We start from the raw sequence: 26510 nt of genomic DNA on the forward strand, positions 1-26510 counted from the left end.
TGCATCACATTTAGCAAATTTTTTGAAGTTTTTTTAAAAAGAAAGCTAATAAACACTATGCCGCTTTAATTGATAATTGTTATTTGTCAACCACACTTGCTGCACCTTTTTCTCCCTGCGAATGAATGAAGTTGGAGTTTATCAATGATGAAAATCATGGACTATTGTGTTTATTATGGTGGTTAGTTTCAAATACTGTAATGTGCTGAAGTGTTGCCATGTTGGTTTCTCCAAAGTATTTGGTAGAACTAGAAGCCTTAAGTCTTAAATGTAAGTTTAAGGTCAACTAACTACTCTTGCCTTTATATCTGATGGGAGAATTTCTACATTAACATATCATGACATATTGAAGTTCCATTCACACAAAATCTTTGGTTGCAAAATAATTGTTGTTTGGGATTGCTATTTTGTGGCATGAGTGCATGTGAAGCCCTTTCTAATATGGCATGTGGCACACCTCTGCTTTGGTTGACATGGGGCAAAAATTTGGCCTAGCCATTTCTTGAAATGTTTGACTTGGATTGGCGTGACTCACGACAATATATTTCTGGCACAGTGTGTTCCATTATGGATCAATCTGTTTGAAGAACTTTGGTTATTATATAATATCGTGGACTGCAGTCAACTGGCTGATGATTACATATTATTTTTGTGCACATTCTTTAAAAGTACATATTATAAACATGGGTGAGGAAACCTGCTTAGTTGTTTGTGGCTATACCATATAATATATATGCTGTTTTTATTTGTTATTTGCCTAGGTGAACAAATTATCTTTTTAAGTATCTGTAATTTGCTGAAGTGTAGGTTAGAAAGATGCTTGCTGAAGGCCATTATGAAATGACGGAGTATGTTATTGGTAATCCTGATGAGGAGGAACGGGATGTAAATAGGCAGAAAATGCCATATCCACTCTATCCTTCTAAAGCTGGCATAAAACCACAATTTCTTCGTGACATAATATCAAGGTCAGCTGACTCATAGCTGTCCCTCATCAAATGTCTTTGTTTTTATAGCTAGACTTTTCCACTAGTTATTTATTATTTCTTCATTTATATGTTTGATTTTATGCGACATTAGACACCATTAATTTTTTGTCATCATATGAAGTTGTTGCATTAAAGAGCTTTTGTACTTGAGATTACCATCATGACATTGATCAATGCCAAAGATCCATATTTTGGTGCATCGCCTTGTAGTATAATATATATGGGCATTTTCTGCTATGTCATGATCAGGTGGGGTGCATGTTGATTGGCAATGGAAACATGTGTCGAGTCATGTTGTGCCAGCCATGGTGACACATGATCTGGCCAATCTTTTGGCTTAGTTGGCTGGCATGATATGGATACTTCACCATTTTATAAAGGTATTGACACTGCTTGTTTGTCAAGAAATGGCAGCCTTTGTGACCATATTGTGCTGATAGCATACTTTAAGCGCCTGGCAGCCCATGCTTACAATCTTCATCAATAGAATGCTCAATCACTGAGGAACTGTAGATGTATGTTTCCTAGGAGACTTTTGAGTGATACTAATTATTGCATAGACAGATAGCCTGGTACTACATCTCTCTCTGTTTGCTAAGACATGATAATAGGGTGCTATATTTCCGCCTGTTGCTTGCATTGTTTATGGGCAAAAGCAGGTGAATAGAGAGAGGGAGATGACATTGTCCCAATTGATGTGTGATAGCTCTCCAGTAATTTGTGCTACCTGCTGATGCTGAAGTAGGAAATAGATTGAAAAAAAACATTCTTTTAAGGTAATAGTACTTGCCTCAGTTGAGCCCAGAAAGTAGTTCCAGTAGAATTCTGCCGAGTTTTAGAGACAAACCATCTAGGATGAATCTGGTGAGTAACTTGTTGACATTGAACTACCTACATGTTCAAGAATTTTTGGACCCATATGCTATATATATATATATATATATATATATATATATATATATATATATATATATATTGTAGCAGATATGACTACAAATTTTAGGCTTTTACGTGTATATTTCTTCTGTAATCCCTGAAAAGTTAAGTCTGATAAATGTGCAATGGCAAGTAATATGTGTACTTTAGATATATGCAGAGCCTTGAAGACATTGACTGTTGACATGGACCCCATGCCTGATGAGATTCGTAAGGATTTCAACTTGCTTAACCTTTATGATGTAAGCAACTTTTTTACTCGAGATATTCTTAAGTTTGAATTTTCTCAATTATCTTACTTCCTATTCCTGTATCTTACCTAGTTGGGTTTTTGTTGATATCATATCTTCCTACAGCAACTTAATGTTTCTTGCGGAAGGTTGCTAATTAACTCATTGGAATTGCAAATCTTATCCCTTATATGTAGTCTTTATCTTTTCTGTATGTATTTTTCAACATTTTTGCAATTATAGAATCATATCATTTTTATGTTGGTAATGGACAAGTGGTACTGCTCTTTTTGCTGTTTTTTTATCCTCTTTGGGAAATTTGTCTTGCCTCTAGGTTGGTCTATTTGTGCATGATCAGAAATTAAGGATTAGCTGTTGGGTTGGTGGGGAAGGGAAGTTATGCTAAGAAACTCGACTTAAGTTGGAAATTTTGTCAACTACAAAAAAAAAAAAAAAAAAACTGCACCTAACAATTTATGAAAAATAAAAGAAAATGATCATAAAAAAGGTTTTTTTTACCTTGACAGATGCTCTTGCCGTCATGTAACATAAAGAAAAATCTCAGGACTTTCCTCATATATAAAGACCCTAAAACTTGCATATGTCTGTATTCCCCCTAAAAGGTAAAAGTGATTGAAAATAAGTTCTAATGCATCAATAACTAACCAAAAAGAAAAATAATCAATAAATAAATTCACCAAATTGAAGATACACCTAATAGCCATTATTGCAATCCTGAATTGACCTTGGAACATTGATTCAGCAAGCGGAAGGAACCAGGTCTTAATGTAATCATCATGAAATCAACCTTCTATGCAGTCCTAGAACCCATTATCATCAGCTTTGATGGATAGAATCCTTTTGATGTTATCATCCTTTGGAATTCAATTTCATGTGATGTTAGAAAAAGGGTCCTTTCTTATCATGTTCGACGAAGTTTGCTTGTTCAACTTCATATGTGTCTCAACTGGCCACAACTGATTAGTCCTATTTTATATTGGCATATTCTGAATTATTTACCTCTGTTTTATGCCCTTGTGATTATTCACTAAATAATCAGTTTTTCTTCTTTGCAGCTTATTTTTTCTGAATATAATATTAGTAATTATGTCTACCATTCTTCATGGTGTTTACTTTGACTATTCTGAAACAAAATTTATATCATTGAATGTTTCTTTCTAACAAAATGCAGGCCTATAGGGGTATCCACCTTCCGAAGAACTTAAATGAAGCTTATTTAGCTCGTAGAAGACTAATATTTGATGAATTTTTTTACCTTCAGGTAATTGTTTGTGCAATTTGTCACATATCTTCCAAAACAACTTAAATGAAGCTGATTTAGCTTGTAGAAGACTAATATTTGATGAGTTCTTTTTTTTACTTCGGGTAATTGTTTGTGCAATTTGTCATATCTCTTCCAAAATAGACTCCTCCACTTATGCTGATTGCATCATGCCTTGCCACCAAAGATTGCCTATTGAAAAAAGTTCTTATGGTAGAATCCTAGAATGAGCCTTAACTACAACTTGAGGATCTCAATCATTTTATCTTAAAGAAAGAAAAAAAATGTAAAAATCACCTCTCTCATAATATAACTTCTAGATTGATCATCCTCCTTGTTTCTATGCATGTTATCTGACTCGTAATTCCCTAAATCGATTATGAATATTTAGAAACTTTTTTATTTTGCATGTATACTTTCTCAGAAAATTCCTGTATCTCTCACACTAAGCTATTTGTAGTGCATGTACGCTAGACGATCAGGCCAAGTATGAGTTGAACTCGAATTCAGCTCAATGGATTTTGAGTCATACGCCAAATTGATTTTGATCCAACTGAACCAAGCTCAAGTTTGAATTCGAGCTCAAGGATCCAAACACAGCTTAAGTCTCATTCTAGGTTAGCTCGAATCAAATTCCAATTAAAGTCCAATTTGGCTTGCCTGGACTTTGACTTGAACTCTGAGTCAAATCCAATCTAGCCTAAACCAATGCAAGACGAAAGCTTCAGATCAAGTTCGGCCATACCAACATTATTGAGTCTCACTCGAATTAGGATAAGGCTTTGCGGCCAGCCTAGAGAAGCAGCCTTTCTCAATCCGAGTTCTTCTCGAGTTGTAGGAGAACTTGCTTCCCAACTAGGAGGCACCAAGGGGCGCTGATCTTAGCTAAGGTGGTAGTCTTAACCTGGTTAGGACTCCACCCCCTAGCTATAAATCAAAGGGGTCGTAGCCCCCTTGAAGGATCCAATGCAACCTCCTCAAAGAAGAAGGCGTAGCCTCAAAACAATCTATGTGCAGCCTTGAAGCAACCCTTCACAGCCGGCCCTAGCCTTCTAGCTTCTAGCTGAGCAAGAAGGAGGAGGAGGAGGAGGAGGAGGTGATGGAGGAAGATGAGGACGAGGAAGGAAGAAGAGGAGGAAGAAGGGGAAGGAGGAATAGGAAGGAAGAAGAGAAAGCAGTGTATGACAAAGAGCTCTTGCAAATATGAAGGAAGATAAAAGAGGAGGAAGAGGAAGAAAGAAGGAAGAGGAAGAAGAGGAGGCAGTGAAGGAGGATGTTGAAGAAAGAAGAGGAGACATGGAGGAGTCGGGAACATACCCAAAATTAGCAACACACAACGGTTGGTATTAGACGACTTGCAGAGGGAGCTTATACCGCGAAGAGTGCTCATATAAACCTGAATTATATAGGATTTTTTTCTTTTTTAATATATTGGACCAGATCACTCGAAAAGGGGGCGATTGACATCTTGGTTCAGGCTCGGACCGGTAAATACTGGCTGGTATGAACCAAACCGGCTGAGACAGCAAATGGCCGTTTTAAACAATAAACATGCATACTGTTTTACATATGCTGCCATACAGACTACATGTGCTAAAGTCCCTTTGCTTACCATGATAAGTGATTTATGTATTGCGTAAGCTGATCTTAATCATTCTTATTCCCATGTCTCATTTTGAGAGAACTGGTGCTATAACACCAATCAGTGGTTCAAACTCTGGAAACCTGGAAGCAAGCAGGATGCTGTTTTGGCTTTGTCACCTAATTTGTTTTTTTAGTTACAGCTAAGGTATACAGTTTCGAATGATACCACCCGGTACAAATGGTATATACCAATACGTGGACAGCTCACTACCGGGCAGTATATATATATATATATAGGCGACGTCGTGTCGTTCTTCTGCGACGACGCCCTGCCTGGGGAGAAGAGAGGCGACGTCGCACATTTTTTTTAAAACTTATATATATAAATATATAAATAAATAGATATATAAATAAAAGAGTATATACATATATACATATATATACATATATATATATATATACATATATATACATATATACATACATATACATATATATACATATATATATATATACATACATATACATATATATATATATATATATATATATATATATATATATATATATATATATATATATATATATATACCGAATGATACATCGAGCGGTACACAGTACAGTACCGTACCGAGAGAATATCGAAACTTTGGTATGGTACGATATTTCAATCCTTGGTTACAGCTACTTTCAATTTTGTCACAAGCTGCTCTTTTTTGCTGCTAAAATAATGGAATTAAGTATTAGTTCATATAATGGCTGAGTTGTCTTATTATGTTTTATAGTGTTGTAACTTGTCAATGTGCATGCCACACAAAACTTTCCCACATCAATTATGAAAGGAAGAACATTACCTTGCTTCAATAATGCAATCTTCAATTCCCAAATTTCGAGATTCTGCTGCACTCTGATTAGAATTTCAAAGTTTTAATTAGGAGTATTCCAGATGCAAGATTACTTAATACTTTCACCAGGACTTCTATCCTTCATTTTGCTACTGTTGTGCTAAATCTGCACTTAACTTTATTGGTTTTCACACTTTCACCTGTAGTTATATTTCTTGTTAGGAGCTTATGATATACTTCTTCGTTATCATTTATTTCTTATGAATGCATTGTGACTAAATTTTTTTTTTATGTTCCAGTTGGCAAAACTATTTCAGATGCTTGATGCAATTGGAACACCAATGGAGAAGGAAAAGTTGCTGGACAAATATAAGAACCATGAATTCAACACTGTCTGTGTTAAGGATTGGTCTGATCTTACTAAGAGTTTTCTAAAGGCTCTTCCGTATTCTCTTACTCCTAGTCAGCAAAATGCAGTTTCAGAGATTATTTGGGATCTCAAGAGGCCTGTTCCGATGAATAGACTTCTACAGGTGTTGTCTTTTATTTTCTTTTTCGTTTTTAGCTATAACTTGAAATTGGTTTTTGAACATGAACACTGTCCCACTGTTTCTTATTCCTATATTATTCAAAATACCACAAAAAGTTTTCTGCATGTATAAGTTTTTTCAAACAAGTGGTAAGAGGTGTATTCAGTCTGGGTCAACCATGGCCAACTATTAGGACTATGGTTCCTTGATTGGTCCCATATAGGAATCCCAGAGGTAGACTCTAGGCTACTTAATGAGGACATGATGCCTTCAAATGGAGGAGGTTGTAACTTGTATGGAAAAAGGGGTTGGTTGGGCGTATATGACTGGATCTGTCAATTACTAAAGTCTTGGCTCAAGATGTTAGGTCACTTTGTGTGAACCAGTCTCCTAAGGAAACTAACATATTTTTAGAAGCAGAAAGAAGCATGTAGCAGTGTTAATTGTTTAGTTTTCCCCAGAAAAGGAAAATAGAAAGTGCAGCGGTATCATCTATTCAAATGTGTTTGTGCCTCTGTATTTAACTGGATGTTAATCCAACTTTGAACATTTATTATAGACAGCTGGTATCTTTAGCTATTCTTATAACTGTTTGTAGACTGATGATTTCTCTCCTGCTGTACCGAGGACATGTTTGGTTTCGTTGGCCTTTTTTTCTTTGAATTTAGTCACTATTTCAGTTATATCTTAATTAAAATCATGAAATAAGTGAGTTCCTTTTGTTCACATTTCTGAGCTTTATGAACAGCAATGATCTTGCTGTCAAGCTGTTCGGTTGCTCTACTTTTTTTTTTTTTTCAATTTTATGTCTAATAGATTCCTGCATGTGATTTTATAGCAACACTAAAATTCACCTATTGATGATTTCCAAATGATTACTGAACGGATAAATTCTATTTTAGGGTGATGTTGGGTGCGGGAAAACTGTTGTTGCATTTTTGGCTTGTATGGAAGTTATAAGCTCAGGATTTCAGGTTGGATACATCAAGATATGCACTTGCCAATTGATTTTATCCTAATTTATATGATGTTGCTAGCATTGCTGGCCTGCTTATTAATAATAAGCTTTACCATCAATATTGTAAAGTGCTAAAACTTCTGTCAGGCTGCTTTTATGGTTCCAACTGAGCTGCTTGCCATCCAACATTATGAACATTTGCTTTCTTTGTTGGAGAATATTGGAGGGACTGAATGCACACCTTCTGTTGCCTTATTAACTCGTTCTACATCCTCAAAGCAGTCACGAATGGTTCTCAAGGCACGTGTTTTTCCTAATTCTTTTGTGGTTTAGGTAATTATCTTAGTCTTATTTTTCTCTTGTTGGTCAACAGGGTCTTCAGATGGGAGAAATAGCAATGGTGATTGGAACTCACCGCCTAATAGCTGAGAAAGTTGAATTTTCCGCTTTACGTATCGCAGTCATTGATGAGCAGCATCGCTTTGGTGTCATCCAAAGAGGAAAATTTAACAGTAAGGTTGTTTGCTTTTCACTAAGATCTTTCCTTTTATACTAGAAGTTCTTTACTGTGGATGTTCTTTCTTATTTTTTGAGTAATTTAGAAGTAATTTATAGGAAAATTAATATAAATAAGGTATTTTTTTCTTCCTCTTGTTCTCTACTCTACTCTCGTTCCATCTCTTCTTTTCCTACCTAGAACTTTCACTCCCTAGCAAGTTGTACTTCCTCATCTTAACCTTTATAACCCTGATACAATTTTCAATTTATGAAATAGTTATTGGTGTTGAAGTATACTGTATATAAAGAGCAAGTCTTTCTTAACCTTTTATAATCGTATCCAAACTTGCAAAAGAAGTTAATTTTATTTTACGTATATATTTATAATAATGGAAGCTGTCACCTATAGACTGCATTTTGTACTGGTATCATACAAAATGGATGGTATTCAGGCATGAATTGGTATACAGACCATCCCCGTTTTGGGTTGATTGGTTCCCCTTATAAAAAACAAATCAAAAATAAAAAAAATACTTAATGTTTGGTTTAGGGCCTGCCACGTCCATAGGTCCTCTTTGCCCCTGAGCAGCAAGCACCATTGTACGTGTTTTCTTCCTCTTCTCTTCCTCCCTCCTCTTTCTTGATCCACTGCTCCTTCATTTTTGAGTCATTGGTAAGTGACCAACATAACAAAGTAACAGTATATCAATCGGATCGGTGCATATTGATCAACCAACCACTAATATAGGTCCGGTAAAGTATCTTAAGATGTATGCTTCTTACTTTAGACATAACATGACCATGTGTTCCAAATGATGCATATTTACAGCTCTATAACACATTTGTTCATTAAGATTGTGGTCCTTTTGTTGACACTTCAATTTTGAGGCAAATTAGTGATACTGTGATCATATGTATTATATACGTTCATAATATATTTTTAAAAATTTATTTTGATTGATATTATTACCATGAGTTTGGTTAAGGTACAAGTTTAATATATGCATTGCATAAGCATAAAAAAGAGATAATTTGTAAGGAAAATATATTTTTCATATGTATAGTGATGTGCGATATGAGAGTCCACATATATAGTGTGACGTGTGGTGTGAGAGTGCTTGTAAGTGTGACAATGTGCAACATTCTCGATCCTCCCTCCTCATCAATCTCCTATTCTTGCTTCGCAGCATCACTCTCGATAGGTTGTCGTCTCAAATATGTTCGCATTATTTTTGCTTTTGATTGACATTCTGTTGGAAAATGAGGCAAACAATCTACTCTCGATAGAACCGACCATCATTGGTAAGGATTTGACAATTGTTGTCTTCTATTAAGTCTCTTCGAGGGACCTTTGAACATATGTCAATTAGATAAATACAAGAATTGGAGTACTCGATTTCGCCTATTCTCTTAAGAGCTGAGAAGGCAAAGGTTACTTGACTTTGCCTATCTCCTTGAGGGTTGTACTTCATGTATCAAGTTGGTAACTAGTCTTTGCCTGTTCTTTGCTCACACTTTTGAAGCACCCAAAGTGTTTGCACTCATTGTGTTGAATTAGTTATTGCAATTCGTCTCATTGCCCGAAATGAAAAAAATTTGTCTCAACTTAAGAGTCTTAGATAGTTTTGTACGCCTATGAGATTGTACCATCTTCTCTATCATTTCTGTCGCCTACTCCTCTGAGTATAAAATGTACATCACTGCATGCTACCTACTCCGTTCCTTGGTCGGGTACTCCTTCATTGACCTAAAGTCTCCCCACTTTTGGCTACATTGATAAGAAGCACGTTGACATTGGTCTTACAAAGTTTCCAAGCCTTTACACTTCGGTCTTGTCTCAGTACTTAGAGTTTGCCTTTGTATTTTTCACCTTCTCGGTTCCCTTTCACGACCATGCGCTCTCCCTCCAATCGAATGAAGTTACCCCATAGGATTCACTAGTACTTGCACTTGGAATCCCCCTCTGTGGTACACAATCCTCTCATATGCTGATGACCAAGGCTTTCATCCAATGTAAAATTCAGTCTACGCACGGAAGACTTGCCTATGTTGTACCATAACATTCACTTCTTGAATCCATAACCCTTATTGTTGTCGTGTTGCTCACCGAAGTGGAGCTCTCAATAGCTTCCGATCATATCTTTGTATGATAAGTCCTTCATGGGACTTCTCCTTTGTGTGTTGCATTGTCTTGAACTGTTCCACCACGATTTGTTACACCATGTCGCTTCCTAGTGATATCTCCATTGCATTAATAATATTTGTGAGATAAACTCGCACTGTGATCTCTCCATGTATGACATATACTAGCACATCGTAGGGCCTTCGTCACCTCCGATTGTGTTTGCTCCTCTTTGTCCATCGACCTTCGTCCACCCGCTCTTGTGTCACACATAAACGAAGTGCAGCTCTATGACACTCCGTCGCTCAGCAACTCTCGAAGTCCATTGACTTCGCTGTAATTGGTGTGTCATTGTATGGATCTCAGCCTCCTTTCCCAACATAATCTCCACTGTGCACAGCTTCCTTTGGGGTAACTCAAACGGTAGCACATCGATATATTCTTTAAAAGTACCCGCTTCCGCGTCCTCTTATCCCGTGTCAAGGCCTTTTGATCTTAACTTTGCCTCCGCTAGTTGAGTTGCCTTAGTCCCTCCATCAATTGCTTTATCGAGATAAGGTGTATGTGTCTTGAATCTCTCTTCGACTTTTGCACCACCCAACATAGGTCTGCTTTATCAGAATGAGGGACTCATAGAATGACATGATCTTGCTCTTGCCTCTACAAGAGTTCATGTCCTCGACCTCTGTCTGATGAAAGCTTCACGCCTCTGCTCCATGCTTCGTCTTTTATATCGACTCCCTTCATGTGGCTTGAGCACTTCACTAAGTTTCACCCAAGTTGCTCCGTTTCTCAGTTTGTATTTAGTTGATGATGGCTATTGCGCCCATCAATCCACGGGTCACCCCTCCGTTAAGTCCGATCTCCACATTGGCTCTAAGTGTGCATTCGTTTGGTGTTGCCTAGGGTTGCTCTCCGACTTGATCTCGCAATGCGTCTACCAATGCATTACCTTGTGCGAGATCATACGACGACTCCTCGTCGCTTGCTCGATCCATTGAGCTTTAAGGAGTTGTCATCTTGAGGTACCCCATCAACATGTGCAGTCCGTTGCACATGATTCTCCCACTAGAGAATCGAGATTTATCTCTCCTATATAAGTCCACCATCTTGTTAGAGCAATTTTTCTCTTCACATCCTTCCCTCTAGAAGTTTCGAAGACTACCATCCCCTTGGACTACTTTGCCTTGCTGAACTAACTGTGCGCTATTCCACCACCGTAAACACACTTGTTAGATTATGACTCTTCGCCAATATAGCCTCCTCTATGCCCCTCAAGGGCTAGTAATATGTTGAATCTACTACACGCTTCAGCCTCTTACGAGCATATCCTTCCTATGACGAAGAGAAAGTTTTCATGCTCTATGACGTCGAGTTTCGGTTGCCTTGGGATGGCCATGGACAGTCCATCATCCGTATACAAGCCCTTGCACGAGTACTATATTTTTTGAGTTACTAATTCTCCCCACCTCTATGAGCTTTGCACAACTCTTTCAGTTATTGAGCAACCTATCTCTCTTTGCACTGTTTCATCTTTTGCCAAGCGCTCTGCTTACTTTGAGCACCGTCAAGTTTGGTTGCCAATGGTGAGCTGTAGCTCGAACTCAGCTATCCCAACCTTTGTGCGCTATGTGTTCTTCCCAACTTGCTTGGCCTCGTTGTGCCTCTTGCGCGAAGGGTTGACCATTCCTTTGAATGCCAATCTTGAATGCTTGCTCGTACGAGCGACTCCTTTTCCTACGTCTCTACGCTTGTTTCCCTCAAACGGTCACGCGTACTAGCTACCTTCAACGCAGTCACGCTAGGATTCTGACGTTTGCATGCCAAGTGTTTCTAAGCATGTTTGTTTGGCTATTATGCTATCTGTCATAGACTTAGCTGGTTTTGCTTAAGTCGTGCGGTACCTTTGCGTGTCTGTCCGTAAAGGATCAACCTCCTCGAAACCTCTTATGGTCCGTTAAGGACCTGTAAAAGATAAGATAGGTTGGAGGAAGCATTTAACTCAAAATTGTACAAGTAGACATTTCAGTAAACACTTAATATATAATACAAATTATAAATATAGATTTTGTAAGCTTTGAACAGCCACGCGATAAAAGTCCAAGGTGGTTCGCCGCTGCCAAAAGTCCTCATAAGTGCCCACATGACACTGTTGTGGAATAACGCAATGAACTAGCCCTAGACACTATCCCTAAGGCTCATCCAACCATGTACCACTTGGGTGCTGTGTTGGCTGATACTTCGCACCACTCTGTAGAGCTAGAAAACCCTCAACAACACACCCTGTCCTCTTGTCTCTTCCCCCTTCTCCCTTCCCTCCTCTCTACTTCAGTGGGGCTCCGATGGCCCACATTACTAACTTCCTTCGCTCTTTGTTTCTCCTTGCAATTCTTGTTAATAATAGTTTATGAATTGTGTTAATTACTGAATTTGTCACTTGTCACTATAGTTTTAGAATCCTGGGATCTTAATCATGGTAATCATAGATTGTACTGTATTGTCTAATTTTTTAATTCTTGTTTTCCTGCTTAATTATATTTTATAATTTTTATATTGATGAGCATCTCATTTCGCTTAGGCGAACGCTTGGTTTCCTGTGTGTTTTGAAACCTTGGCGCCTTTTAGCTCTTAGCGCCTTTGACAATACAGGTTCTTACAGTTTGGTACTTGTTTTTACCTTGGATTTTCTACCATAAGTCATTTTGGTAAAAATATTTCTTTTCAACTATTTTTTAATTTTTTTTGTCAAATTCGTTTGGTAATAGCTTTTTATTCATGAAGATCTTGGTTGCTAGAACATTTTGTACTATGGTATTCTTCCTGCTTAATGTTCCTGCTTGAGATCTGCATTTGTTTCGAGAATTAATGTCTCCTTTTGAGCAGAAATCTTTTCTTTTTTGGAGACGGAGTCTTGTTTTAACATAAGGTTTCCCATAGTTTGACTAGCTAAATGTGCATTCCCATTAATGTAAATTCGTTGATGTACTAGCTGAAGCTGTGGACTTCTGTTTTCCAATTTTTAGCTCCATTTTTGTCAAAATTGCACTAATAACACACGACTATGTGATCTCTTAGTATTGTATCTAACGTCTAGGCTCTAAAATACTATGCTTATCGATTGATACGGGTCGGTATTTACTGATCTGACAGCCAATCAGGGGGTGGACTGAGTGATGGTTCAGCTGTGGGCTGTGCTGCCCAATAAGCTCATTATGCTAATCTTATTCCCGGAAGATATGTAGACCTGCACTGAATGACATTTCTAAGCTTCCTGGAGGATATGTAGACCAGCACCGAATCACATGGTGCAGTAAACTTACCACTCTGGTATCAATATTTCCTTTTTTAAAAAAATTATGTTGACTGTCATCCATCTGTCTTTTCTTTTTTCTTCACTTTCCTTTTGTCCATCTCTCTCCCCTTCTTCATATCGTATAGCCATGGCCTCCTCCCTGTGGCATTGTTGCTCCCTCCACGTCCTCCTGCCACCATGATGACCTTCTTCTCTTTTTCCTCCCTCGCCACCACCTCCGCCACTGCTGCCCTACCTCCTCTGTCTGTCACCTCTTCCTCCTTATCCTCACCTCCGCTTCCTTCTCCCCTCTTCACTCTTTCTCAATCTCCCTCTCTTTCAATTCTCTCCTCTCTTAACTGGACCATTATTGTTCAGAGCAAGGTTCGTCGTATCATACCGTACCAGCGTTTCGACCCGGGCTCGGTACAGTACGGTACCGGTGTATCGGATGGTACATCAGGGCATACCGAGCGGTATACCCTGGTGAACCGAATAATTTTATACTTTTTTTCGTGCTATAGCAGTGCTACAGTATAATACTGTAGCACTATAGCGGTACCGGGCGGTCCGCATACCGGTAACCTGTCGGACCGGTACGTACCGCCTGGTATGGGTGGTATGCTTCGGTATGGTAGACCTTGGTTCAGAATGGGGGTGTATCAACACAACATACTCAACGAAATAGGTATTGGACTGAGATTTGAGACTTTGCCTTTTACCATCTTAACAAATTAGCTTTATCCTTTGTGAGTGAATAACTTGTCAAGTTTGGTAATTCTCAATCCAAATAACTTCAACTTGAGCTCCATGAAGGCATGAACTTTAACTTGTGACTGACTATGTAAGAGCTTTTTATGTAGTCTTTCTTTCCACATCTAAATTCTTTTATAATGGTAGATTTTTTTTCCTTTTTTGATCAGGTGATATGATGCTTCATGCCATTTTCTTGTTCATATGTTATTTTTATTTGTTGTTCTGACCATGTAAACAATTTTATGATTGTTTTACTGAATCAACATGAAATTGTGCTGTCATCATTCAACATGTTTTCTTCCAGCATGTATACATCATTCTTAACAAATAGTGTTTTGTTAAAACGCAAATAAATGTTAGCCAAGCTCAGTCTATATGTACAGACTTAGATGCTACTGTAGCTATAGTATTGTTTTAATTTGTTATTTTCTTCTATAATCAATGATGCCTCTGACTCAAATGGAAGATAATTAGCTTTATCCTTTGTGAGTGAATAACTTGTCAAGTTTGGTAATTCTCAATCCAAATAACTTCAACTTGAGCTCCATGAAGGCATGAACTTTAACTTGTGACTGACTATGTAAGAGCTTTTTATGTAGTCTTTCTTTCCACATCTAAATTCTTTTATAATGGTAGATTTTTTTTCCTTTTTTGATCAGGTGATATGATGCTTCATGCCATTTTCTTGTTCATATGTTATTTTTATTTGTTGTTCTGACCATGTAAACAATTTTATGATTGTTTTACTGAATCAACATGAAATTGTGCTGTCATCATTCAACATGTTTTCTTCCAGCATGTATACATCATTCTTAACAAATAGTGTTTTGTTAAAACGCAAATAAATGTTAGCCAAGCTCAGTCTATATGTACAGACTTAGATGCTACTGTAGCTATAGTATTGTTTTAATTTGTTATTTTCTTCTATAATCAATGATGCCTCTGACTCAAATGGAAGATAATTAGCTTTATCCTTTGTGAGTGAATAACTTGTCAAGTTTGGTAATTCTCAATCCAAATAACTTCAACTTGAGCTCCATGAAGGCATGAACTTTAACTTGTGACTGACTATGTAAGAGCTTTTTATGTAGTCTTTCTTTCCACATCTAAATTCTTTTATAATGGTAGATTTTTTTTCCTTTTTTGATCAGGTGATATGATGCTTCATGCCATTTTCTTGTTCATATGTTATTTTTATTTGTTGTTCTGACCATGTAAACAATTTTATGATTGTTTTACTGAATCAACATGAAATTGTGCTGTCATCATTCAACATGTTTTCTTCCAGCATGTATACATCATTCTTAACAAATAGTGTTTTGTTAAAACGCAAATAAATGTTAGCCAAGCTCAGTCTATATGTACAGACTTAGATGCTACTGTAGCTATAGTATTGTTTTAATTTGTTATTTTCTTCTATAATCAATGATGCCTCTGACTCAAATGGAAGATAATTAGCTTTATCCTTTGTGAGTGAATAACTTGTCAAGTTTGGTAATTCTCAATCCAAATAACTTCAACTTGAGCTCCATGAAGGCATGAACTTTAACTTGTGACTGACTATGTAAGAGCTTTTTATGTAGTCTTTCTTTCCACATCTAAATTCTTTTATAATGGTAGATTTTTTTTCCTTTTTTGATCAGGTGATATGATGCTTCATGCCATTTTCTTGTTCATATGTTATTTTTATTTGTTGTTCTGACCATGTAAACAATTTTATGATTGTTTTACTGAATCAACATGAAATTGTGCTGTCATCATTCAACATGTTTTCTTCCAGCATGTATACATCATTCTTAACAAATAGTGTTTTGTTAAAACGCAAATAAATGTTAGCCAAGCTCAGTCTATATGTACAGACTTAGATGCTACTGTAGCTATAGTATTGTTTTAATTTGTTATTTTCTTCTATAATCAATGATGCCTCTGACTCAAATGGAAGATAATTAGCTTTATCCTTTGTGAGTGAATAACTTGTCAAGTTTGGTAATTCTCAATCCAAATAACTTCAACTTGAGCTCCATGAAGGCATGAACTTTAACTTGTGACTGACTATGTAAGAGCTTTTTATGTAGTCTTTCTTTCCACATCTAAATTCTTTTATAATGGTAGATTTTTTTTCCTTTTTTGATCAGGTGATATGATGCTTCATGCCATTTTCTTGTTCATATGTTATTTTTATTTGTTGTTCTGACCATGTAAACAATTTTATGATTGTTTTACTGAATCAACATGAAATTGTGCTGTCATCATTCAACATGTTTTCTTCCAGCATGTATACATCATTCTTAACAAATAGTGTTTTGTTAAAACGCAAATAAATGTTAGCCAAGCTCAGTCTATATGTACAGACTTAGATGCTACTGTAGCTATAGTATTGTTTTAATTTGTTATTTTCTTCTATAATCAATGATGCCTCTGACTCAAATGGAAGATAATTAGCTTTATCCTTTGTGAGTGAATAACTTGTCAAGTTTGGTAATTCTCAATCCAAATAACTTCAACTTGAGCTCCATGAAGGCATGAACTTTAACTTGTGACTGACTATGTAAGAGCTTTTTATGTAGTCTTTCTTTCCACATCTAAATTCTTTTATAATGGTAGATTTTTTTTCCTTTTTTGATCAGGTGATATGATGCTTCATGCCATTTTCTTGTTCATATGTTATTTTTATTTGTTGTTCTGACCATGTAAACAATTTTATGATTGTTTTACTGAATCAACATGAAATTGTGCTGTCATCATTCAACATGTTTTCTTCCAGCATGTATACATCATTCTTAACAAATAGTGTTTTGTTAAAACGCAAATAAATGTTAGCCAAGCTCAGTCTATATGTACAGACTTAGATGCTACTGTAGCTATAGTATTGTTTTAATTTGTTATTTTCTTCTATAATCAATGATGCCTCTGACTCAAATGGAAGATAATTAGCTTTATCCTTTGTGAGTGAATAACTTGTCAAGTTTGGTAATTCTCAATCCAAATAACTTCAACTTGAGCTCCATGAAGGCATGAACTTTAACTTGTGACTGACTATGTAAGAGCTTTTTATGTAGTCTTTCTTTCCACATCTAAATTCTTTTATAATGGTAGATTTTTTTTCCTTTTTTGATCAGGTGATATGATGCTTCATGCCATTTTCTTGTTCATATGTTATTTTTATTTGTTGTTCTGACCATGTAAACAATTTTATGATTGTTTTACTGAATCAACATGAAATTGTGCTGTCATCATTCAACATGTTTTCTTCCAGCATGTATACATCATTCTTAACAAATAGTGTTTTGTTAAAACGCAAATAAATGTTAGCCAAGCTCAGTCTATATGTACAGACTTAGATGCTACTGTAGCTATAGTATTGTTTTAATTTGTTATTTTCTTCTATAATCAATGATGCCTCTGACTCAAATGGAAGATAATTTTTTTTACAGTTATATTCTGCTTCACCAAGCTTAAGAATGAACTGGAGAAACTTGGATGATTCTCTTGAAGATAAAGCTTATATGGCTCCACATGTTCTTGCAATGTCAGCCACTCCAATCCCAAGAACATTGGCTTTGGCTTTATTTGGGGATATGTCTCTAACTCAAGTACATATTTCTTTTCTTGCTTTTTATACACACAATTAATGGCATAATTTATGATTACTTGAGAATTGAGGTTGAATGGTTTGTTCTTCCCAATACTTCGAATGAAGTGATCAGTAGTATTATTTATTGGAGTAGAGATCATTTATTCTCTTTATGCGTTGATACAATCTAGCTTAATTTCTTCTATTATACAAAAAACAGAAGCTTGGAAAAAAGGGAGACGGAAAAAAGTGAAAACTCACATGACTCAGTGACCATTTTTCACATCTTTACTTAAGTACAAGCTATCATATCAAATAATTATTCTCGAATTCACATCGTTACTTGTGTCTTTTTTATTGACAAATAGAAAATAAGGGGGTAAACTAGCATCATAATTTTTGCATGGGAGAGCAAACTACTAAAATAGAAAATTAAATGAAATTCATGTTATGTGGAAAACATTTGACAATTTCTCTCATATGTTTGATTGTAATGGTGAAAAACACTTTCAGATCTTGTCTTTAATGTTATAGAATGATATATGTAGCTTGGACTACATCATGTGTGCAGCTTATATGCCCTTGAATATGTTAACAATATTCATAACTCCAACCATAGTGCTTTTAGTTCCATTGTGTTTTAGTTGTGATTAGTTGATCATTGTCTTTGATCTTCTTTCCTGTAGATTACAGATTTGCCTCCTGGTCGGTCACCAGTGCAGACTTTTGCTATTGAAGAAAATGAAATTGGTTTTGAGAAGGTATTCCAGGTAACAATTAATACAATTTTATAAACTATTTTGTACCCTGACAATAGCTGCACAATCATCTTTTAATTTGTGTAAAGCTTAGTGTAGTCAGTTCGTTCTGTAATCTGAAGGATTCCATCATTGTGAGCTAAAATGTGCCTTTTGCATGTGCATCACTCTTCTGATTCGTTTCAGTTTTCTTGTGGTTTTAACTTTTAAGTGGGGATGCCTGTTTAACTAGTAAATGAATGTCACGTTATATTTTCTTCAGCTGTTCCATATATATATTTTTAATTGCAAAGTAGGTAAGCTTTGATTATTATGCCCTGATTAAAATTATCTTGTTCAAACTTTTTCTTTAGATGCGGTTATTGATTTTTGTAGTTATCCTATGACATGTTTAAAGTAAAATTTAAAGAAACTGTAAATAAGCTGATAAAATTTTAAGCTAAGAAATAATATATGGAGAAGACTGTTCTACAAGCAAGTAATGCAACATGAAGTGCTGATTAGTCTTATTGGGTTAAGTGGGCCCACAAGTGTGAGTCCCATAACTTGTGGTTTGTGACATTCCAAATTACCCATAAAATTTGCTAAATAGCTTTTCTATTAAAATCACCAAGCCGCTTATTAGTGGCGTAACCATTTGAGCACATTACATTGCAACAGAATCAAAAGTTCCTAATTAGATTAAACATATAATAGCTAATATGCTATCTCAAGTTTTTAAATACTGGTCCAATACTGGATCTGACAAATTGTCAGATTGGTATGATATCAAAATACCACATCGTATTTTGAGCTGTCTCGCATGATGTAATCGAACATTGATATAATAAATGAGCAGTCTACTGACTGATGCCGAGTTGTATGAACCATTATGGACATTTGGTCGGAATGGCAGATACCAGTCAGTAACACTGTTGGACCTGCTTTTCAAACCATGTGCTATGTATTCGTAGAAATTTAGAATGACAACTATTTAAGTGTTTCATCTTCTATATAATGCATAGTCTTTTGGACATGATTAGCGTTTATCTGTTATAAATACAAAGATTGCCAATAATGATTCAAATTTAAATGTTGGGAGACAACTTGACACCCTTAACAGAGCCATAATTTAAGAAAAGTGCTAAATGCACTCATATATTTAGAAAAATCCAACCTATATGCACTTCAAATCAATTGCCAAGAGGGCCCAAAAATAAACGACTAAATGCAGGTGGGATTCGTAACATAAAGTTGAGGCCTGCTATGCCGGAATGAAGTGCAAGGGGACTGTATAGGCTGCTTTAGCTTAAAGGCATGAGCATGCAAGTGGGCTCCTGAACACAAACACTAGATCTGCCACTCGATGCGATATGTGTGGTTGAGGGCCTGTATGAGCTGCTTTTGCCTATAGGTATGCATGTATTGTAAGCTTATTACTTATAAGTACCTTGAGATTACTTGACAGCACCATTAGAATGTCAGATACATGGTTCCTAATTTTCTCCGGCCATTATGTACCAGCGGTGTGTACTGATCCAGGCATAAATTGGGATGTGGACTGTTCCTTTGTGGACAGTTAGGGTCAGATACAAGGGTTACTGCCTTGTAGCCCCTTTGAACCAATCTTACTGCCTGCTTCGTATTTCTTCAGCTGTCAGCTCGATAGGATTTGACATCACTGCCAAATTGTGCTCACTCACTCCCACTCATTCTTATGCACACTGAAGGGTTTGGGCGAATCGGGCCACCACCTCTTAAACCTGAGCTGAACAACTCTGTTAAGTCGCAAGGAAAAAGGTCTCACATCCCCATGAATCCCCTTAAACATGAAGACATGCAAGCACTCTTAAGAAAGACACTTAGTCTTGTTTGATTTTGGTTAAAAGTGACGTATATTTTTCCTCATTGGTAATAGGACTGATTTGTTGTTATTATACAAGGCTATGCTTTATGAGACTATAAATTCAATCAAAACTCGACAAGTAGAAAATAACAATTGACACAACAAAAAAGGTCATGTAGCCCTGCAATCTCTCCTAAATATGCATGCTCACACACGCATACACTCTAATGAACACAGTTATGTTTTCGTTAAAACTGAGATATACTTCCTCCTTATTGATCATAGGTCTGATTTGTCATTATTACGAGGCCATGCATGCTAGACAAGAAATTCAATGGAAAATTGTCAAGCAGAAATTCAAAAATAACTTTCCAAACAAAATCTATGCTCTCATAAAACTTGACATGGCGACTCTGAATTCCTTAAATCATTAATGGCCACTTTTCCTTCTATGTGCTTCCCATAAAATGATATTTATTTAATATCTTGGTATTTCATAACAATAAAACAACTTACCATTTTAGTTCGTGTCCTGAAGATCTTTGTTGAAACATATTGCATGTCATTGCAGATGATGAGAGATGAGTTGATAGCAGGAGGAAAGGTATATCTTGTTTATCCAATAATTGTAGAATCTGAGCAACTGCCACAGCTTCATGCTGCTACTGCTGATTTTCAATCAATACCAGACAATTTTAGAGGTTACCAATGTGGTCTGCTGCATGGGCGCATGACCAGTGATGAAAAAGATGATGCACTGAGAAAATTTAGAACTGGGGAAACCCGTGTACTCCTTGCAACACAACTCATTGAGATTGGTGTTGATGTCCCTGATGCATCTATGATGGTTGTTATGAATGCTGAGAGATTTGGAATTGCTCAGTTGCATCAGTTGAGAGGACGAGTTGGAAGAGGAGAAAGAAAATCTAAATGTGTTTTCTTGTCTTCTACTTCTGCGGGTCTCAATCGATTGAAAGTACTTGAAAGATCTTCTGATGGATTTTACCTGGCAAATGCTGACCTTCTACTTCGTGGGCCTGGTGATTTGCTTGGTAAGAAGCAATCAGGACATATTCCAGAATTTCCAATTGCTAGATTGGAGATTGATGGAAATATTTTACAGGAAGCTCACCTTGCTGCCTTGGTAATAATCACCATCCTGGATATATTTTCTTGTTATGGTTTGCAAGAAAAGTTTAACTTATTCTGACATTTTAAATTTTGTCGTATGTTTTATTGGAACTTTTATAATGTACATGCTAGAACAATGGAATCTTTTCTGATCGTCTGTAATGTAAGGTTAATAACTCTTATTAGTACATTGAATATTTACAAGCCTATCAGTATTCCTTCTAGGTTGTTGACTTGTCAGTGTTATTATTTAATTCGTTTGTGATTAAACTGACCTACCTAAATAAACATAGGCGAGAGTTTAGCTTAGGTAAGAAAACTGGAGCCAACCCTAAACTGAGTAGTCTTGAGCATATTGCCAGTAGATGACTCTAGGCCTATATTTTAAAATTGCTTCTTTTGTAAAGGTGCTTGATTTTGATTAGGCACCAGATGGCACTTAAATCCTTCTTGCTATTATCCGGATGCTTCTTGAGTTGAAGCGGTATGTCCATGATCTTTTAAAATTTATACTTATGACATTCTTTACCAAAAAAAAAGGTCACAATATTTCTACTTTCCAAGTCTTTCAGTGCAAGGGAATTCATATACGACCTTCGATGGTTCATCTTGTCACCCTGTTATGCCATGTAGCTGACCTTGGGATTCATGTCATGTTGGCAGCTCCTTCAACTCATATATTAATTATTCCGTAATTAATGTTTTTCGGAGCCTGTTTAAGGTTTGGGATCCCTTTAAGTTTTGTCTTCTTTGAAACTCTTGGGACTGTCTTGTTGGAGCCTTTATTTACTTATCATTACTCATCACTTGATAGGACCTTTTGGTTTTTGGTTCCTTCATTCCAATCTGATGGCAGTGTGTAATTTCTTTTGGTTTTATGTTCCAGTCTTTACAGCATGGTTTTATGTTCCAGTGTTTGCCACGTAACACTAAGTATACCTGTATTATCTTGATATCGGGTCCAATGTCAAGCACTTGCCGACATTCTGGTGGCTGATAGCAATGTCTCTGCTGGTGTATTGCTGATTTGTTCCCATTCTGCAGAATATATTAATTACCTTTGCTGCCAGTATGCCTCCTTGATCATTTTGTGCTCTATGCTATCTGTTGCCCTTCATTGTTGCTAGTCCTATTACTTGTTTCTATAGTTACATGATCTGGTTCATGGCTATCAAAATAAGAATGAAGTGACAACGACAATAGTTTTAATGTTGTACTAAGTTTTGGTTGTGATGTTAGAAGCTTCACCACATTAGAGTCCTCTATGCTCAATTTCCAACGGAGACATGCAACTTAAAGTACCTAAGGAGTTTCAGTGGAGTTTTCGTTTACAGAGTTCTGAAAAGAGGACAGGACACTGATCTGCTTGTTCTTGTGAAACCTTTTAAGCAAAGATGGTTCTAATTAATACTGCCTATCTTCTGTATTGTTTATTGCTTTCTTGCTCACTTTATTGCTGAACTAAGGAGCACGTTTCCATGCTATGTGGTGCATCTTCCACCAGATTAAACTTAGTCATCATTGTTGAAGTTATTTGTGACAAACAAAAGTGCAATGTCCTGATAATCTCCTATTGCTAGTTATTTGTAACTTGATTTTCTGGATGACAGAAAGTTTTGGGAACAAGCAACGACCTACAGCTTTTTCCAAAGCTTCGAGCAGAGCTTAGCATGAGGCAACCTCTGTGCATTTTGGGTGATTAAGGTTCTACCAAGGCTGGAGTACTTTTTGAATTTTGGATGATTGAGGTTCTACCAAGGGTGAAGTATGTTTCATGGGACGGTATGTTTGTTTGAATTTATAGAATTATGTTGTGTTTCTTTCTTGTAAAAGCTGTCCCTTACCTCGTGTGGTCTGTAGCTGGTAATCCAGTCCTGCTGATTTTTCCTTTTGAAGAGCTATGTTTAGGCATCGTGTATATTGTTATGACAAATGAAAACTCTAGTAGCAGGATCTTGTTTTGTGCTTTGCTTTAAATAATTTATACCTGTATTGGTAGTTTAGGTGCACACATATATGCTTTGAATTATGATATTAGTCTATCTGATGTGATTTGGCACAAGCAAACAAACCAAGCGCACATAGTACTGTTACATCTTTCTAAGCTTATTGATGCTCTCAAATTTTTTGATGTTTTCAGTGAAGAGGTACTTGTATTGCAAAGACATCGAACTATGTTTTCTGCTGTTGCAAAGTTCTGAGCTAAATATAATTTGTTTATCTACAGATACGTGATCCATGTTATATGAATTGTACCAATCTGTCGTGATAGAGAAGCATTTACTGTCCTCTAAATCAGTAGTTTAGCCGTTGCTCGACTGCTAAACTTGTTCAAGAAAAACAGTTTTGAGTGGTTAAAAAGCTCAGCTTAGCAGATCCATCAAATCCAGGGATATCAGAAATGCACTGTTTTGCTTTTAGTACAAGCTTTGCTTAAACTTTCATTATATATGTATGTTAAATCCATATCAATATTTCTTGTTTAAATAGTTACATTGATATCAATATTTTTAAGTAAGTGTCTGTTATGTTCACAATTTTTATTTAAATATCAATAAAAAGGAATCCATGCCTTGTTTTACTTACCTGTGTTTGATTCCGCATCCAATATTTCTGACTGATATCCACCTTCTCATGCTACATCCTCATGTAATTACTTTTTAGATATTCTGGATGAGAGGTTTATGTTTATAGTGTCGTTTGATATTATTAACTTTTATCGTATTCTATATGACATTTTATTTTTCATTTGTCTAACATTGTTTAATTTTTTTTTATTAACAATAGTATTTTAAATTTTTTACCATATTTAGTTGTGGATAAATTCATATATTCTAAAATACTTGTAATTGATGTGGTGCAGCCAATTGATCCATCGGTCCAACTGACGATTTGGCGAGATCACTTTCCGTTCCCATAACTTTGCTGGTTTGTCCATACAAAATGATTAGGGTGCATTGATACAAGCACGGTAATCTTTGGCTAATCGTTTGCTATCGGGATGCCTTTTCTTAACATTAAGGTTGCATTGTTCCGTGCTTCTCTCTTACAAAAATTAAAAGGTTTGGTAGGCGTGGATTACATTGGAATAATAAAAGAGAAGATTGCCGCCTATATTGCAATAAATTTTTTCAGTTGGAAGATCCTACATTGCAGCCTTCTAATTTCTGATAGATTGTTAATGTTTTGGGATTCATACCTCTTCTGATTGTGTCTTTTCCTCTACTGTAACCATACGAGATCGGTGTGTGAACTGATCCAAATTAAGCTTGGTGTCATCTTCTTGTACATTATACCTGAGATTATGGTGATTTGCTATAGAAGATAGCAATCCCTTTTCTTTGCTGATCTGCCATAACGATTACCTCGTTGACGATTTCCTCTTCTACCCGGCATTCCTCCCATGCCAAACCTCTTAGATCCGCCCTTCTCGCTCGCCAGCCACCATCGTCCATCATAGATCTGCTCCTCTTCACCCACCGCTTGGCTCTTCTCATTGACCTACCCGACACAGCTTTCTTGGTTGCTCCTCTTCACCCACCGCTATTGCTGTTGCTGTAGCAAACAATGTCGCTTCCTTGTCGATCTGCAGCAATAGCAGCACTGCTTCCTCGTCGCAGCAGCAACGACAACGCGATCTGCGCAATAGATCTGCTCCGCCACCTCGATGATCTGATTAGTCCTCCTTCGATGCTGATATGATCTATCGTCTCTGGCGATCGTTCCCCTCTTCATTGCTGATTTGATCAGTCATCCACCTCGCTGATCTGACCAATCCGTTGGCAATCTGTAACAGATCGTTCCCCTCGTCGGCAATCTAATCTGATCAGTCATTCATCTTTTCCTTACAAAGACTCCTCCACTCGTCTATAATTTGCATTGGGACTCCTTGCTAATCTGTTGCCTCATCACTGCACCGACGATTCTTCCTCCTCCGTAGATCAACAACATCAGACATCACTGCAACACCAGCACTGGTTTCTCCCAACGACCTTCCATCGGCTTCTTCGATTGCATCATCTGTTACTGTCTACTACTCTGGCGTGCCCTCTCCTCTGACTATCCAACAAGCATGTCTTCTTCCTCTTCTAGCTCTAATGTTTCGGTGATTTATTCTCGAACAATATTTGCTCTCCACCATAGGACTCACGTTTATTAATACAGCAACTTTGATCCCCTAGGCAGTAATTATGCATCTTGAAGAGCTTAGTTTACCAACATTCTCTTCGGATATCATGTACTAGAGACTATGTCAATAGCTCTCTTAATTGTCCATCCGAAAATATTCAAGTACTAGGATAATCAATCCTAATGGCAAATCTTAATAATAAATTATGATTATATTAAGATTATCTTATTCTAGAAACTATTCAAGCCTCTATTACTAGCTCTATAACATCATTAATCTATTTATGCAGCAATGTGATAGAAGTATGGTCTTTTATGAAAATAGCATTGATCTCTTCTACCTTGATGAAAATAACCTTAAAAGAGAAGTATTATTATTGATTATATATAAAATCTAAAAGTTATTATAGATGACTTAACATTTATGGGTCATCAGTTGAGTGATGAAGAAAGCATTGTTCATACTCTCAATAGCTTAAGAGATGAATATAAGGAATTAACAGCAGTAATTCGGGCACGTAACTTATCGATGTCATTTGAAAAACTATATGAAAAGTTGGTTGATTATGAAACATATGAAAAATTGGTTGATTATGAAACATATTTAAAACAATAATAGTAGATGACAAGACCAACTATCATAGCACAATTCAATCAAAAGTCCAATAATCAAAACAAGAATTTCAATAAAGAACCAAACAAGATATCTCCTAAACACATAGGTAATGCACAAAGTCATCATCTTCCATTATACTATTAACCCTCTAACCATGATGGCTATTTTAACCTAAACAACTTAGAAAATAACTTCAACTACAACTATCAACGGTTTTGGTGTCTCAATAATAATAATTAATAAAAAGTCATCTACTAGCTCTGTGATAAAATTAGACACACAGTAAAAGTTTATTGGTCTCAATTTAAGCCTACCGTCACACCCAACTGGCTTCAAATGAGCATCATGACTACTTCGATTACTCATCTAAATAATTAGATTGTTGACTATAGTACTTTTCATAATATCACTTTTGATTTATAAAATTTATTTATTCATAATAATTATGGAAGCAAT

At 36.4% G+C, this 26510-nt stretch overlaps 1 protein-coding gene across 10 annotated transcripts in view; it reads left to right on the plus strand.

Moving 5' to 3' along the window:
- LOC135676034 (ATP-dependent DNA helicase homolog RECG, chloroplastic-like) overlaps window positions 1-24458 on the plus strand; it is a 34280-nt gene extending 9822 nt beyond the window's left edge. For 6 of the 10 annotated variants that reach the window (XR_010514107.1, XR_010514109.1, XR_010514110.1 and 3 more), the window contains 12 exons: window positions 808-968; window positions 2086-2167; window positions 3348-3437; window positions 6166-6399; window positions 7299-7370; window positions 7502-7654; window positions 7728-7871; window positions 17457-17615; window positions 18283-18366; window positions 20751-21323; window positions 22921-23092; window positions 24174-24458. Coding sequence is in view for 1 of the 10 variants with exons in the window: in XM_065186796.1 (XP_065042868.1) it covers window positions 808-968; window positions 2086-2167; window positions 3348-3437; window positions 6166-6399; window positions 7299-7370; window positions 7502-7654; window positions 7728-7871; window positions 17457-17615; window positions 18283-18366; window positions 20751-21323; window positions 22921-23013 (1845 nt within the window). In the remaining 9 variants the exon portion in view is untranslated. Of the gene's footprint in view, window positions 1-807; window positions 969-2085; window positions 2168-3347; window positions 3438-6165; window positions 6400-7298; window positions 7371-7501; window positions 7655-7727; window positions 7872-17456; window positions 17616-18282; window positions 18367-20750; window positions 21324-22920; window positions 23320-23537; window positions 23892-24173 lie in introns of those variants that run through there. The other 4 variants (XR_010514111.1, XR_010514108.1, XR_010514115.1 and 1 more) reach the window with 4 other exon arrangements.
- Window positions 24459-26510: the final 2052 nt, after the last annotated feature.

This window comes from Musa acuminata, chromosome BXJ1-6 (assembly GCF_036884655.1).
Source record: "Musa acuminata AAA Group cultivar baxijiao chromosome BXJ1-6, Cavendish_Baxijiao_AAA, whole genome shotgun sequence".
In the NCBI taxonomy this organism is placed as follows: Eukaryota; Viridiplantae; Streptophyta; class Magnoliopsida; order Zingiberales; family Musaceae; genus Musa; species Musa acuminata.